Source organism: Ovis canadensis, chromosome 1 (assembly GCF_042477335.2).
Source record: "Ovis canadensis isolate MfBH-ARS-UI-01 breed Bighorn chromosome 1, ARS-UI_OviCan_v2, whole genome shotgun sequence".
NCBI lineage: Eukaryota > Metazoa > Chordata > Mammalia > Artiodactyla > Bovidae > Ovis > Ovis canadensis.
Genome location: NC_091245.1, coordinates 71148435 through 71163482, shown reverse-complemented (window position 1 = coordinate 71163482; position 15048 = coordinate 71148435). Strand labels below are relative to the sequence as shown.

The window sequence follows — 15048 nt, the reverse complement described above, 5'->3', positions numbered from 1 at the left end:
CATTTATTTCTGTACAACTATACCTGAACAAGGGATTCAATAATCACCCACTGGTGTATTTCACAGATGAGTCTTAGCCCAGCAATCCTCAGTGAAATTTCTCAGTACAAACTGTTCTCTTAAACATTTCAAAAATTTCCTTAGTTTAATCATGAGTAACAAAATTAGGTTCCCAGAATCTTAGGCTCTCATAACCTCATACCCAATTTCTCTCATCTTCCTAATTCTCTACAGCCCTACCATGTATCAGTAGATACAAGAACAAAAGCAGACATTTATTGAATTACACATTTCAGTTAACTTATCACATTTTGTTTACCAATTTTATTAATCTGCTAAGTAAATTTCGAGCTTTGGTAGAAGCAATGGTATATTTTATATGACAAGCATAATAAAATGAAACTTTTAAATATTTTCATTACTGCTTATCTATACTTTACTTTGATAAAGTATCTTCCTTATAGCTAATGTTTGTTTTCTTTTAAGCAGGCCCTAGTTTCTTTTAGATGTGAGCTTGTGTCCATGTTGATTTTCATTTAGTCAGTTCAGTTCAGTCGCTCAGTCGTGTCCGACTAAGAGACCCCATGAACCACAGTATACCCGGCCTCCCTGTCTATCACCAACTTTCATTACTTGGTTAAATAACTGGAGCCACTTATGATAGGAGTGTTTGAAATAATGTAGTAGAGTAGGTCAGCTCTAATAGCTTGACCTAATTTACACAGGCTACCCACTCCAGTTTACTTGGGCTTGCTTCCCTGGTGGCTCAGATGGTAAAGAATCTGTCTGCAATGTGGGAGACCTGGGTTCAATCCCCGGGTTGGGAAGATCCCCTGGAGGAGGGCATGGCAACCCACTCCAGTGTTCTTGCTTGGAGAATTCCCATTGACAGAGGAGCCTGGCAGGCTACAGTCTATGGGGTCACAGAGTCAGACATGACTGAGTGACTAAGCACAGCACAATTTACATTGCCCTAATGCCAAGATTTTCCAGCACTTCCTCACCTTTAAATTATACTTCGCTTTTATCCTATAGTTGTTTTGCCAATCCATTAAGTACAATATTTGTTGCTCCCCTTGCTCTTAAAAATCTCCCCTTGAGAAAGGCCAGATTTAAGAACAATACCCCTCTTCACTGTCAACAAAAAGTTGTTTTATTTGTCCTAAGTCTACACTGTGTTCACTCTGCCTAATACACATTAAAAAAAAATATATATGTATAGCAAGCTGTAAGGCTTTATCTTCAGAGAGCAAACTGACCCCTCAAAAGAGAGCCATGTTATGGTATTCCGTCATATAGCTACTGTGGCTTATAGCTTGATACTCAGCTTTGTAGATAACAAAATCTATTCATTTAGAAAAACTGATACATGGCAATCATTCATAGAAGATTGATATTTAACCCAAATAATTTATAAATGAAATTTACTAGACAGTCATACTGGCACACTATCATAGTCTCATCTTACTAATAAAAAGCTTATGTGAAGCAAATGAATACTTATAAGATTACATGATAATGGAATCCGAACAAAGTGGAATTAATTGGACATCTACTGAAAACAAAATAATATCATCTCATCTATTATGCATGCATCTTTTGAACAGTTCTAAAATAAATCAAATGTTTGCTATGGCCAACCAGGATACTTATCCTGTTAGCTTTGCCTCTCTGGCTAAGGTGACATCTGACAACTAGAATGAATTTAAAGGATATAAAGGTTCTGGGATATGTCTGGGAAATAACCAAAAAAGCTGGATCTCTTGCAGGCACATGAGAAAGGAGGGGAAATGAAACAGAAACAGCTAATTTAATCAACGCTTTCAAGAATATGGGCCATGTAAGTACATGATGGAATGGTAGCTAGACTGAGGATGTGAGATTGAGGAAAAGATTTTTCTTTTTTAGGTTAGGTGGGACTAGGATATGTTTAATGTTGATGGGAAAAAAAATTAACAGTTGACAAGAGAGATGAGAGGAAATTATTGATGAAGGGGATAAGTCCCTGAGGATACAGAGAGGGATTCAAAATAAAGGTAAACAGATTACCTAGAGGGAAACCTAAACTTCACTCAGGTGAACAAGAGGTAAACCAAATGCAGATTAAGTTTGTAAATGAAGGGGCAGGAAACTGTAGAAATTCTCTGATGGCTGCCATTCTTTCTCTGGAGGAGGAGGTAAAGTCACCTGCAAAATATGTATCTGTGTGTGGGTGTCAGAATAGCCTTAGTAGTGAAGATTTGATCCATGTGGAGATAAAGATTAATATAAAGAATCTTTAGGCAATGGCGTCAAATTAGGGTAAGGTTAAGCTACTTTACAAACAGATCCTCAATATTCAGTGGTTTCAAAGACAGAATTTTATTTTTCTCTTATTCATCCAAGGAGAATGCTTGAGGTCACATAGGCATCCAGGTTCTTTCTATTTCGTTTTTCTGCCATCTCCTATGGTGTTTTCCTCATCTACATGGTTGACGTTGGGTTGCAGGCAATTCCAGCTTAAGAGAACGGAAAAGACCTTGGAGGAGCACATATATAATATTTTAATGCCCAGGCCTGAAGTTATACACATTTCTGCTTGTAGCCTTCTGATAAGAACTTAGTCACTGAAGAGGCTGGGAAATATAGTGTCTGGCCACTGGGCCCAGCTAAAACTCTGTAATTACAGAAAAACGAAAAGGACCAATTTTGGTGAAATATTAGTAGTCTTCTCCACAGTATGGTTGTATACTTTTCTCAAACAATATATAACAACTTAAATATAGGGGGAAAAAAGAACAGTTAATGAATTGAGTAAAGCTTTTCCAAGTAACTAAAAAACTAAAAATTTGAGGATAATGGCAAGAAAGTGATTTGAAGTGATAGACCATCATAATACCTAGGTTAAATGAGAAAATGAATAATAACAGTAGGTAATAGGATTTACTGATCATTTACTATTGCCATTATTCTAAGTGCTCTAAGCATATTTGACTTAATACTGATAATAACCATATAAGGCATGTGCCATTTTCCTATTTTATTACTGAGGAAACAAAGGCACAGAAAGATTGAATAACTTGCCCAATGTGATACAGTAAACTGGTGGCAAAGCCACTGGTTCAGAAGTAATCTGGTTCCAGAGCCCACACTCTTGACCTCAACATTGTACTGCCTCAATGATAGCAGTTATTGTCTATTGGGTACTTTCTAGTCAGGTAGTATACTAGTATTTCATGTGTGTTATCTAAATTTATCCTCACCATAAGCTTCTAAGGTACCTATTGCCTCTATTTTACATTTAAGGAGACTAAAGTTCAGTTAGTCAATAACTAGCTCAAGGTTATCTGCTTTTAAAAGTGAAGAAACCAGGATCAAATCCAGATCTATATTATCTCAAAGCCCATTTCTCCTTATTCTAAATATTTAAATTTTTATTAATGATATAGAACTCATGAGCAGTTAAGCCAGATATTGTAAGCATGTAAGTCAATGAACTTTATCAAATGTATATACCTGTGCTGTGTAACAAACAACCTAATCAAGACAGAACATTTCTATTATCCTAGGAAATTTCTTCTATCCCTTTTCTATTCAATTTCCTGCCCCTGAGAGATAAGCACTATTTTGATTTTTATTATACATTGGTTTTGTTAAGTCATATAAAGAGAGTCATATAGTATTTAGTTTTATGTATAGCTTTTTTCATTCAATATGTTTTTGAAACTTATCTATGTTATTCGGTTTAACAAGAGTTTATTCTTCTAATAGTATTTAAATGTATGAAGGTATCAAGTTGCCTATTCATTCTTCTATTCATGGACTATAGTTTTTCTAGTTTTTGGCTACAAATGAGAAAAGATACTATGGACATTAGTGTACAAGTTTTTTGGTGGACAAATATTTTAATTTCCCTAAATACCCAGGAATGGTACTGCTGGATCATATAATAGATGTAAGCAGAAATTAAAACGAACTGCCAAAGAATTTTCCGAAGTGATTCTAGATATTCTACATCACTTTGTGTTACCAGTCACTTTAATATTAGCTATTCGTTTTTGTTGTTCATTTGTTAATATTAGCTATTCTAATGGGTAGCCTGTTGTGGTTTTATTTTCATTTTCTTAATGACGGAAGATGTTGAATACTTTTAAATGTTCACATGACCACTCACATATATTATTCTGTGAAGTATCTAAGTCTTTTACTTATTTTTAAATTGGGATTAAATTTTTTTTAAATTTATATTGTTTTTTCTTAAAAAAATTTTTTTGAGTACAAGTTTTACGTCTCACATATTTATAGTTCTTGCTCTGTAGTATGCATCTTCATTTTTAAAAATAATTTATTTTATTAAAGCGGGCTTTAGCTGTGCAGGTTTTTCTCTAGTTGTGTCAAGTGGAGGTTACTTTCTAGCAGCACTGAGTGGGATTCTCATTGTGGTGGCTTCTCTTGCAAGCACGGGCTATAGGGAGCATGCGCTTCAGTAGTTGCAACACATGGGCTCAGTAGTTGTAGCTCCCAGGCTCTAGAGCACAGGCTCAATAGTTGTGGCACATGGGCGTAGTTGCTTCGCAGCATGTGGGATCTTCCTAGATTAAGGATCATATCCGTGTCTCCTGCATTGGCAGGCAGATTCTTTGGCACTGAGTCACCAATGAAGCTCTCATTTTCTTAATGGTGAGAGATTTGAAAGAAGTTTTTAATTTTGATCAACTAATTTATTAATTTTTATAACTAGTGCTTTTTGGGTCCTAAGAAATTTCTACATACTTCAGAGTCATGAGGTTATTCTGTTTCTTCTAGAATTTTTTTAGTTTTAGCTTCTACATTTAGGTCTATGAGCCACCCTAACAATTTTAAAAATATGAGGTAGAGGTTGAGACTATTTTTTGCCCTTTGGTTTCTCCAAAAATTCCATCATTACTGGTTGAGGACTTTCCTTGCAAAATTGAATTACTTCGGTGCCTTGCTGAAAATCAACTAAAAATATACCTTTACATATTGTATATGTAAATATATATTAAATTATATAAATATATAATCTGTTCTGTTCCACTGATACATTTATGAGCTCATTTTTTGATCTACTGAATTGTAATTTTATAATAATTCTTGAAATTAGGTAGCACAGTGTAAGTCTTCCAACCCTGTTCTTTTTCAAGATTATTTGTCTACTCTAAGTCCTTAACATTTCCAATTAACTGTTAGAATCAGCTTGTTGACTTCTTTAAAGAAAAAGAAAAAAAAACCTACTGGAATTCTGTTTGGGTCTGCACTGAATCTATACATTAATCAGTTTGGGAGAGAACTGACATCTTAGCAATAATGAACACCAAGCATGTGATATATATTCTCTATTTCTTTAAATCCTTGTCTTAGCAATGTTTTGAACTTTTTAATATACAAGTTTCATGTCTCACATTAAATTTTTTCCTCAGTACTTTATGTTACTAATTGTTGATATGAAAAAAGTTTTAGTGACTTGAATAGAAAACCAAACCAGACACAGCATTCCCTTAGGCCAAAGCCTCATCAAGGCCCTGTGCTGTGCTGTGCTTAGTCGCTCAGTCACGTCCAAGTCTTAATCAAGGCCCGAATGCTCTTCAATTCTGTAGAGGTTGAGAGGTGAGGAAGCTGCAGAAAAAAAGTTTGAAGCCAGCAGAGGCTGGTTCATGAGGTTAAGGGAAGATGCCACCTCCCCACATTACAAGGTGAAGCAGCAAGTACTGATGTATAACAGAAGCTGCAGCAAGTCACTTAGTTAAGAAGATCTAGTTAAGATAATGAAAGTGGCACACTAAACAACAGACTTTGAAAGTAGACCAAATAGCCTTTGATTGAAAGAAGATACCATGCAGGTCGTTCATAGATAGAAGTCAGTACCTGGCTTCAAAGCTGCAAAGACTGGCTCACCTTCTGTTAGGGGCTAACGCAGATGGTGACTTGAAGCCAATGCTCATTTTCCATTCTGAAAATCCCACAGCCCTTAAAAATTATGCTAAATTTACTCTGCCTGTGCTCTGTAAATGCAACAATAAATCCTGGATGGCAATACATCGGTCTACAACATGGTTTACTGAAAATCTGAATCCAACCATTGTGACCTACTGCTCAGAAAAAAGATTTCTTTCAAAAAATCTGTACTACTGCTCATTTACAAAAGACTTGGCCACTAAGAGCTTGGATGGAGATGTACAATCAGATTAATGTTGTCTTTATGGCTGTTTAACACAACATCCATTCGGTAGCCCAAGAGATCAAGGAACAATTTCTACTTTCAAAGCGTTATTGAGAAATAAAGTTTTCTAAGGCTATAGCTGAGTGATTCCTCTGATGAATCTAAGCAAAGGAAACTGAAAATCTTACAGAAAGGATTCACTATGCTAAATAACATTAAGAACATTACTGATTCAAAATATCGTTACTGAGTCAAAATATCAACATTCACAGGAATTTGGAAGAAGTTATCCCAACCCTCTTGGATGACTTGGAGGTGTTTAGACTTTAGTGGGGGAAGCAGCAGGAGAACTAGAATTAGAAGTGGAGCCTGAAGTATGTCAAGGCTGTATATAGTCACCCTGCTTATTTAACTTATGCAGAGTACATCATGTGAAATGCCAGGCTGGATAAAGCACAAGTTGGAATTAAGACTGCCGGGAGAAATATCAATAACCTCAGATACACAGATGACACCATCCTTATGGCAGAAAGCAAAGAACTGAAGAGCCTCTTGATGAAAGTAAGAGGAGAGTGAAAAAGCTGGCTTAAAACTCAACATTCAAAAAACGAAGATCATGGCATCCAGTCCCATCACTTCATGGCAAATAGATGGGGAAACAATGGAAACAATGACAGACTTTATTTTCTTGGGCTCCAAAATCACTGCAGATGGAGACTGAAGCCATGAAATTAAAAGATGTTTGCTCCTTGGAAGAAAAGCTATAACCAACCTAGACAGCATATTAAAAAGCAGAGACATTACTTTGCCATCAAAGGTTGGTCTAGTCAAAGCTATGGTTTTTCCAGTAGTCATGTATGGATGTGCTGCTGCTGCTAAATCACTTCAGTCATGTGCAACTCTGTGCGACCTCATAGACAGCAGCCCACCAGGCTCCTCCATCCCTGGGATTCTCCAGGCAAGAGTACTGGAGTGGGGTGCCATTGCCTTCTCCGTGTATGGATGTGAGAATTGGACTATAAAGAGCATCGAGTGCTGAAGAATTGATGCTTTTGAACTGTGGTGTTGGAGAAGACTCTTGAGAGTTCCTGGGACTGCAAGGAGATCCAACCAGTCAACCCTGAAGGAAATCAGTCTTGAATATTTATTGGAAGGACTAACGCTGAAGCTGAAGCTCCAATACTTTGGCCACCTGATGTGAAGAACTGGCTCCTTGGAAATGACCCTGATGCTGAGAAAGATTGAAGGTGGGAGGAGAAGGGGACGACAGAAGATGAGACAGTTGGATGGTATCACCGACTCAATGGACGTGAGTTTGAGCAAGCTCCAGGAGCTAGTGATGGACACGGAAGCCTGATGTGCTGTGGTCCATGGGGTCACAAAGAGTTGGACACGATTGAGCCACCTAACCGAAACGAAGTTTTGACGAAACTGCCACAATCTCAAGATGAAAGAATGGTTACTTCTTATGGATGAGCAAAGAGAGTAGTTTCTTGGAATAGAACCTACTCCTGGTGAAGATGCTGTAAAGCTTGTTGAAATGACAACAAAGGACTTATAATATTACATAAACTTAGCTGATAAAGCGGGATGTGAGAGAATTGAGTCCAGTTCTGAAAGAAGTCCTACTGTTGGTAATGTTATCAAACAGCACTGTATGTTACAGTGAACTGTTTGTTAAAGAGCGAGTCAATCAATGTGACAATCTTCACTGTTGTCTTATTTCAAGAAATTGCCACAGCCACCCCCAACATTCAGCAACCATCAAGAGAGAGGCAAGATCCTTCAGCAGAAAAAAGATTATGACTTGCTGAAGGCTCAGGTAATAGTTAGCATTTTTTAGTAATAAAAGCATTTTAAAAATAAGGCATGTACATTGATTTCTTTAGATATAATGCTACAGAGACTAACATACATAGTTATGTAAACATAACAAATTATGTTTCTTTACTGTGATTTAATTTGTTTACTGCTTTATTGCAATGGTCTGGAACTGAAGCTGCAATATCTCTGAGGTATGCCTGTAATATCTACTTTACAAGATTGTTATGTGGATTAAATGAGTCAACAAATATGAAGAGCCTAAAATAGTGCCTGGTAAGTGGTAAACATTTAACAAAAGTTAGGCATTATTAGTACAATTATGAACCTGTGGCAGAATGAGCTCTAAATTCATATTACTTCTTTTAAAAATAAAGTATCACTAGAAAAATAAGCAAATAATATGGGAGTCTGATTGAAAATATAAGTTATTCAAAGTACTTATGCATTTTAATAATGATTTCTAAGTAAAAGATAAAAGGAAAGTAGCAAGTTCAAACCAGAATAATGAATAAATTGAATTAATTTTCACAAAACGTATAAGTAAGCTTTAAAAGAAAGAACTTTCTTTAAAAATCTTAAAATATAAAATTTATTTAAAAGCAATAAAATACCAGTTTATATGAAGTAGGAACTACATATAATAAGTAAACACTACACAGTACCAAAAATTCCACTTTTCATCACATCAGCATCTTCTTTTAACTATAAATTTTCTCCCTGGAAAAATGCAAAGTAATAGATTATTATTTGAAATCATGATTTAACATTAAAAATCCACTATAATAATCAGGGGCATAATTTAAAACAAGAGTGGAGAATGTTTAGTCAGTTGAAAAACAAGAATCAGAAAGTCAGTAATGGATTGCATGGATGGAGAAAGCAAATAATTCTGGTTGGGGGGTCAGGAGGGAATGAAGGATTAAATTAAATTGATAAGGTCAATGAAAAACAGAAGAGAGAAAAAAGAGAGGAGAGAAAAACAGAGCAGAAAAAAAAAAGATAGGACAGAAATGCTTGTACAAAGAAGTAGCACAATATAGAGAAGTAGAAAAATAGAGGGAACCGTCTCAGGAGATTCTAAAACTACAGGTCAAATATTCCTGTCATATCTTGATCTTTACCTGGGCTAGGAATTTGAAAATGTTATCATGTCTCTAAGTATTTATTTGTACTCCTACTTCATCCTTTTTTTCCTTTCATTTTTAATTGTTACCTAATCACTGATTTTCTCAATTCTTATTTTTCATCTTACTGCATGGTATACAGACCATATTTTGAAAACTGCTTTTTTTGAAAACAAAATGGATAAACAATACTTCTTTCAAATTCCTAATAAACTGTAAATCAGCTAATTAACTCACAACTGCTTTAAAGCAGGAGTTTTTAACTTGACATTTGTGTGAACTCTTGAAATTGTGTTCAAAATTGTATGTGTGTGTAACTTTTTAGAGTTTTTGAAGCTTTTGTCAAAACTGAAAGCAAACTACTACTCTGCTAGAGGCTTTATTGTGAATAGAACTGACAAAATAAACCATTAAGAAAATCCAAGAAAGGAAACTAACAATGTGGGATCTCAGTTCCTCGACCAGGGGATGAATCCAGTAAAAGCCTGGAGTCCTAACCACTAGGCTAGTCGCTGTGCTTAGTCGCTCAGTCATGTCTAACTCTGCGACCCCATGGACTGTAACCTGCCAGGCTCCTCTGCCCATGGGGATTCTCCAGGCAACAATACTGGAGTGGGATTGCCATTTCCTCCTCTAGGGGATCTTCCCAACCCAGGGATTGAACCTAGGTCTCCCTCATCGCAGGCAAATTCTTTACCATCTGAGCCATCAGGGAAGCCCTACTGGCCAATAGGGAATTCCAAATTAAGCTCTTTTTAATCATGTAAGGAAGGATGTGGAGAAATGAATAAAAGCTCCAACACTGCAACAAAGCTAGTGGAGGTGATGGAATTCTAGTTGAGCTATTTCAAATCCTGAAAGACGACGCTGTGAAAGTGCTGCACTCAATATGCCAACAAATTTGGAAAACTCAGCAGTGGCCACAGGACTGGAAAAAGTTAGTTTTCATTCCAATCCCAAAGAAAGGCAAACTACCGCACAATTGCACTCATCACACACGCCAGTAAAATAATGCTTAAAATTCTCTAAGCCAGGATTCAGCTATACGTGAACAGTGAACTTCCAGATGTTCAAGCTGGTTTTAGAAAAGGCAGAGGAACCAGAGATCAAATTGCCAACATCTGCTGGATCATCGAAAAAGCAAGAGAGTTCCAGAAAAACATCTATTTCTGCTTTATTGACTATGCCAAAGGCTTGGACTGTGTGGATCACAATAAACTGTGGAAAATTCTGAGAGAGATGGGCATACCAGACCACCTGACCTGCCTCTTGAGAAACCTGTATGCAGGTCAGGAAGCAACAGTTAGAATTGGACATGGAACAACAGACTGGTTCCAAATGGGAAAAGGAGTACGTCAAGGCTGTATATTGTCACCCTGCTTATTTAACCTCCATGCAGAGTACATCATGAGAAATGCTGGGCTGGAAGAAGCACAAGCTGGAATCAAGATTGCCAAGAGAAATATCAATAATCTCAGATATGCAGATGACATCACCCTTATGGCAGAAAATAAAGAAGAACTAAAGAGCCTCTTGATGAAAGTGAAAGAGGAGAGTGAAAAAGTTGGCTTAAAGCTCAACATTCAGAAAACGAAGATCATGGCATCTGGTCCCATCATTTCATGGGAAATAAATGGGGAAACAGTGGAAACAGTGTCAGACTTTTTTTTTTTTGGCTCCAAAATCACTGCAAATGGTGACTGCAGCCATGAAATTAAAAGACGCTTACTCCTTGGAAAGAAAGTTATGACCAACCTAGATAGCATATTCAAAAGCAGAGACATTACTCTGCCAACAAATGGCCATCTAGTCAAGGCCATGGTTTTTCCAGTGGTCATGTATGGATGTGAGAGTTGGACTATAAAGAAAGCTGAGTGCAGAAGAATTGATGCTTTTGAACTGTGGTGTTGGAGAAGACTCTTGAGAGTCCCTTGGACTGCAAGGAGATCCAACCAGTCCATCCTAAAGGAAATCAGTCCTGAATATTCACTGGAAGGTCTGATGTTGAAGCTGAAACTCCAATACTTTGGCCACCTGATGTGAAGAGCTGACTCATTTGAAAAGACCCTGATGCTGGGAAAGATTGAGGGCAGGAAGAGAAGGGCACGACAGAGGATGAGATGGTTGGATGGCATCACCAACTCGATCGAGATGGGTTTGGGTGGACTCCAGGAGTTGGTGATGGACAGGGAGGCCTGGCGTGCTGTGGTCCATGGGGTTGCAAAGAGTCGGACACGACTGAGCAACTGAACTGAAATGAACTGAGTCTGTCTTGAATCCATTCAAAAAACACTTTTTAAACATTTTAGGCCACCAAATCCACTTTGATATGTTTGAAACGAGGAAAATGGACATATCAAAAAAGGTGAAATTACCTGAAAGAAATCTTTACTTCTGTGTGCAAACTATAGATTAACTGCTTACAAACAATGTCAAGTTGTCTGTAATATATGTGTAGCAGCGATAAAGTTGCCTCTTCAGGACGGTATGTTTAAAAAATAATGGAAGTAGAAAAATCATGTGAATGTGATATTCTGAGTCACTATGGAACCCTATGACCAAAACAAAAGGCTACCTGAATAATCTTTACTAGAATGGTTTCCAGGAAGTCTAGGAACACAACTAATTTTAGCACTCCAAAGAATATTTTCCAGTACTCTGGAGTTCAAAATACTTTCCTAGTATGAGGTAGAGTTAGTCTTTAATCAAGTATAGAGATTATACTTAATCAAATATTAGTCTATTTTAACAAAAATTAATTTTCAAAGCTAAATTTTCAACTCTACTTGTCTAGGTAAAAGCATTTTGAACTTACAAGGAGTTTTTTCATACTTTGAATAATTGTGCACATCACCTAATGACATGAGTATTTTATTTAAATGTATGCATTTTTTTCTTTAAAAAAGAAAATGATCCTCATTGGAGACAAATCATTGTAACTTCTAACGTATGAAATACATACCTGAGTTGAACCAGCACCTGTTTGCATAGAAGATCTTTTTAATAGTCGCACTTCTTTGTTTATGTATCTTAGCATTCCACTCAGAGTACTGAAGTCATTATTCTCAGAATTATCATCATATGTGAGAGGTTTAAATGAGTCTGACTGGGCATAAGTTAGATCTCTCTGGCTTTCTTCTAACGTTGAAGGTTGTTCCAATTGCATTTTTTTTAAGTCTTGTAGTAATTCTTCAGAAAGATCTTCATCACCATGAGTTCTGAAACTAAGATCACTGGCACTAATAGAGCGACGTAGTTTTCTACACTTGAAAAAAGCTGTGTGAGAATGCTTAGCTAATTTTGAATCTTGAATATCAGGCGTGATTTCTACTGGAGATGTAAATGGGGCTGGTAGAAATTTGATGTCTTCTGCCCTTTCATGTCCAGAAATTTTGGCTTGTAATCTGGTTAATTCTGATTCCTATAGAAAAATTGGTACATAGTAGGTGCTGATTACATATCTGTTAAATAAATGAATTACTTAGAAAATCATAGACTTAGAAGTCTTCTAAGTTAAACTTGGTTCTAGTACAGTACAGAAATTCTTTTATAACAACTCATGAGGGTTGTTAACTATGTTAAAACTACATAGTTACAACTACGTTAAAACCCTTCATTTTGGGACAATTAACTATAGTCATTAGCATTATATTTAAACTATATAAGGAATTCCATGAAAACTGTATGTTCCTTATAGAATTTTTCTTAATATTTATGACAATATAAATTTCTATTAAAGACTGAAAACTTACGTATAAAATTTTTTTGCAAAAGTATAAAAAGGTACACAATCATTTGTCAATCTAACATATATACACACAAAAAATAATGTCCTTCAGAATTTGTAATAGGAAATAAATGTATATTAGCTTCTCTGCTGTATATATCATCATCACAAAAAATCTTTACTAGAAAAATTTTAAAGCCTTTAAATAATTAATAATGTTTAATAAATCAATCCTTATTAAATAAACTTTTCATTTCTGTTTCTCCATGTCCTTCATTTGTGTCCTGTGACCCAACTCAGGGATCCCAAAAATTGAGACTGTATATACTGAAAAGCGCTCAAGTCAAAAAAATAAAGGGAGGACATTTTAATTTTAAAAGTTATATAATATGTATAGTAGTCCCCTGTTCAAATACATTCTCCTTTTCTTACAGGTATCCATAAGATGCAAATTTCTAAACCAGTCACTTTTAAACTGATAGTTTCCATTCTTTCTAAAAATACTGTGCTTATAGCTAAAACTGTCATAACAACAGTGTGTATTACAAAATGCATATTTCACTTCTGCTGTCTTTATACCACTTTATTCTAGGCAAACTTGATTTGTAAGTGGCAGAAGTGCCAATTTTTTCAAGCAAATTTTGTATTCACATTGTTATAACCACAATTATTTAATGAAATAACTATAAAGTTCACATATATAAGGTCATGTGCAGTTTAAGTTTCTTTTAAACTTCTGTGTGTTACCCAGTCACACTAAGAAATGTGGTATCTCAGATAAGCAGGGTTCCATTTAACTTAGAGTTCAACACCTAACTTTCATGAAGAAATGTAGTAAACCAAATATATTAAACATAATTCAACTTTTTCTTAAAACTCAAAGCAGCTCACTGTTGTGATCCTGACTGTAGTAGGCCATAATACACTGATGTTTTATGGCCTTCAGAAATGGATTTACCTTTGCCCTTACTCCAGACACACTCAAATACTAGGGTACTTTTTAGGCTATTAAACTGAAAAGATCAGATGCCTCAGTGTTCTTTCTTCTCTTCTCCCTCACTTCTGTTTCCATTCTCTGTCATTTACTGCTGCTTTCAGTGAATAGCTTTCCACTATTTATAGTTACTTCTAATCGTTACATTTGAAAGTGAAGTTGCTCAGTCCAGTCAGAGTCTTCGTGACCCCATGGACTGCAGCCTACCAGGCTCCTCCGTCTATGGGATTTTCCAGGCAAGAGTACTGGAGTGGGGTGCCATTGCCTTCTCCGATTTATAGTTACTTCTAATTGTTACATTTATGCCAGCTTCTGCTCTTCTCTTAGTTTTTCTTCTTTCTCTCTCCAAACTAGATCTTAGAGCCAGTTAAAATTGACTTGGAGAGCTAGTGTCAGAAAACAAAGAAATTCTACCTTCTGCCTGCTATCCTGGCTAATCATGGTACACGTTCTAAGATCTATGTATCTATAGTTCATTTAAGAATTGCAGCTATTCTGAGAATATTCTGATAACTTTCTAAGTAGCTGAATTTACACACTTCTGAATAATTGATAAGTGCAATACCACTGTATTTATCTCATTGGTAATATATAACAAGTGAGCAGAGATTACTACTACTAAGTGACAGAGATATACTATGCAGAATCTTTAAAATTTTTATATTCAATTTTTTGCAATGAGGTTTTATAATTTTGTATAAATGTTATATAAATCTCCAGAACACTAAGCATATTACTATTTCAATAAAAGTATAGAGGGTTCACCTGAAACATAATTTTGGATTCTGTTTATTCAACTTTCCTATAGTACTATGAATATCAAGCATTTAAAAAAAAAATCATGTACTTGGCTGTGCTGGGTCTTTGTTGCCACACATGGGATCTTTAGTTGCAGATTGAGAACTCACTTGTGGTATGTGAGATCTAGTTTCCTGACCAGGGATAGAACTGAGGCCCTGAGCGCTGGGAGTGCAGAGTCTTAGCAACTGGACCACCAGGTAAGTCAATCAAGCATTTTATAAAAGGGATTTAAGTGCTCAGCATAATAATTACAAGTATTTCTATAGTAATAATTGAGTTTCTTTGCTTTTCAATAACTTCCATTTTACTATAAAATCATTTATTGCTTCACAACTATCAGTGGGGTTGGTCTTTTTTAAGGTCTTAGCTGACAATGTTAATCATACATATTGGCAATTTGAACTAATATTAAATTATT

General features: G+C 35.9%; 1 protein-coding gene across 6 annotated transcripts in view; it reads right to left on the bottom strand.

Moving 5' to 3' along the window:
- Positions 1 to 2342: 2342 nt before the first annotated feature.
- The window catches only part of CCDC18 (coiled-coil domain containing 18), a 116680-nt gene continuing 103974 nt past the window's right edge, over positions 2343 to 15048 (bottom strand). For 5 of the 6 annotated variants that reach the window (XM_069597992.1, XM_069597997.1, XM_069598000.1 and 2 more), the window contains 2 exons: positions 12071 to 12529; positions 8546 to 8701 (listed from right to left, as the gene is read on the bottom strand). In XM_069597992.1, the coding sequence (XP_069454093.1) occupies positions 8687 to 8701; positions 12071 to 12529 (474 nt within the window). In that variant the 3' untranslated portion in view covers positions 8546 to 8686. Of the gene's footprint in view, positions 2657 to 8545; positions 8702 to 12070; positions 12530 to 15048 lie in introns of those variants that run through there. The other variant, XM_069597994.1, reaches the window with a different exon arrangement.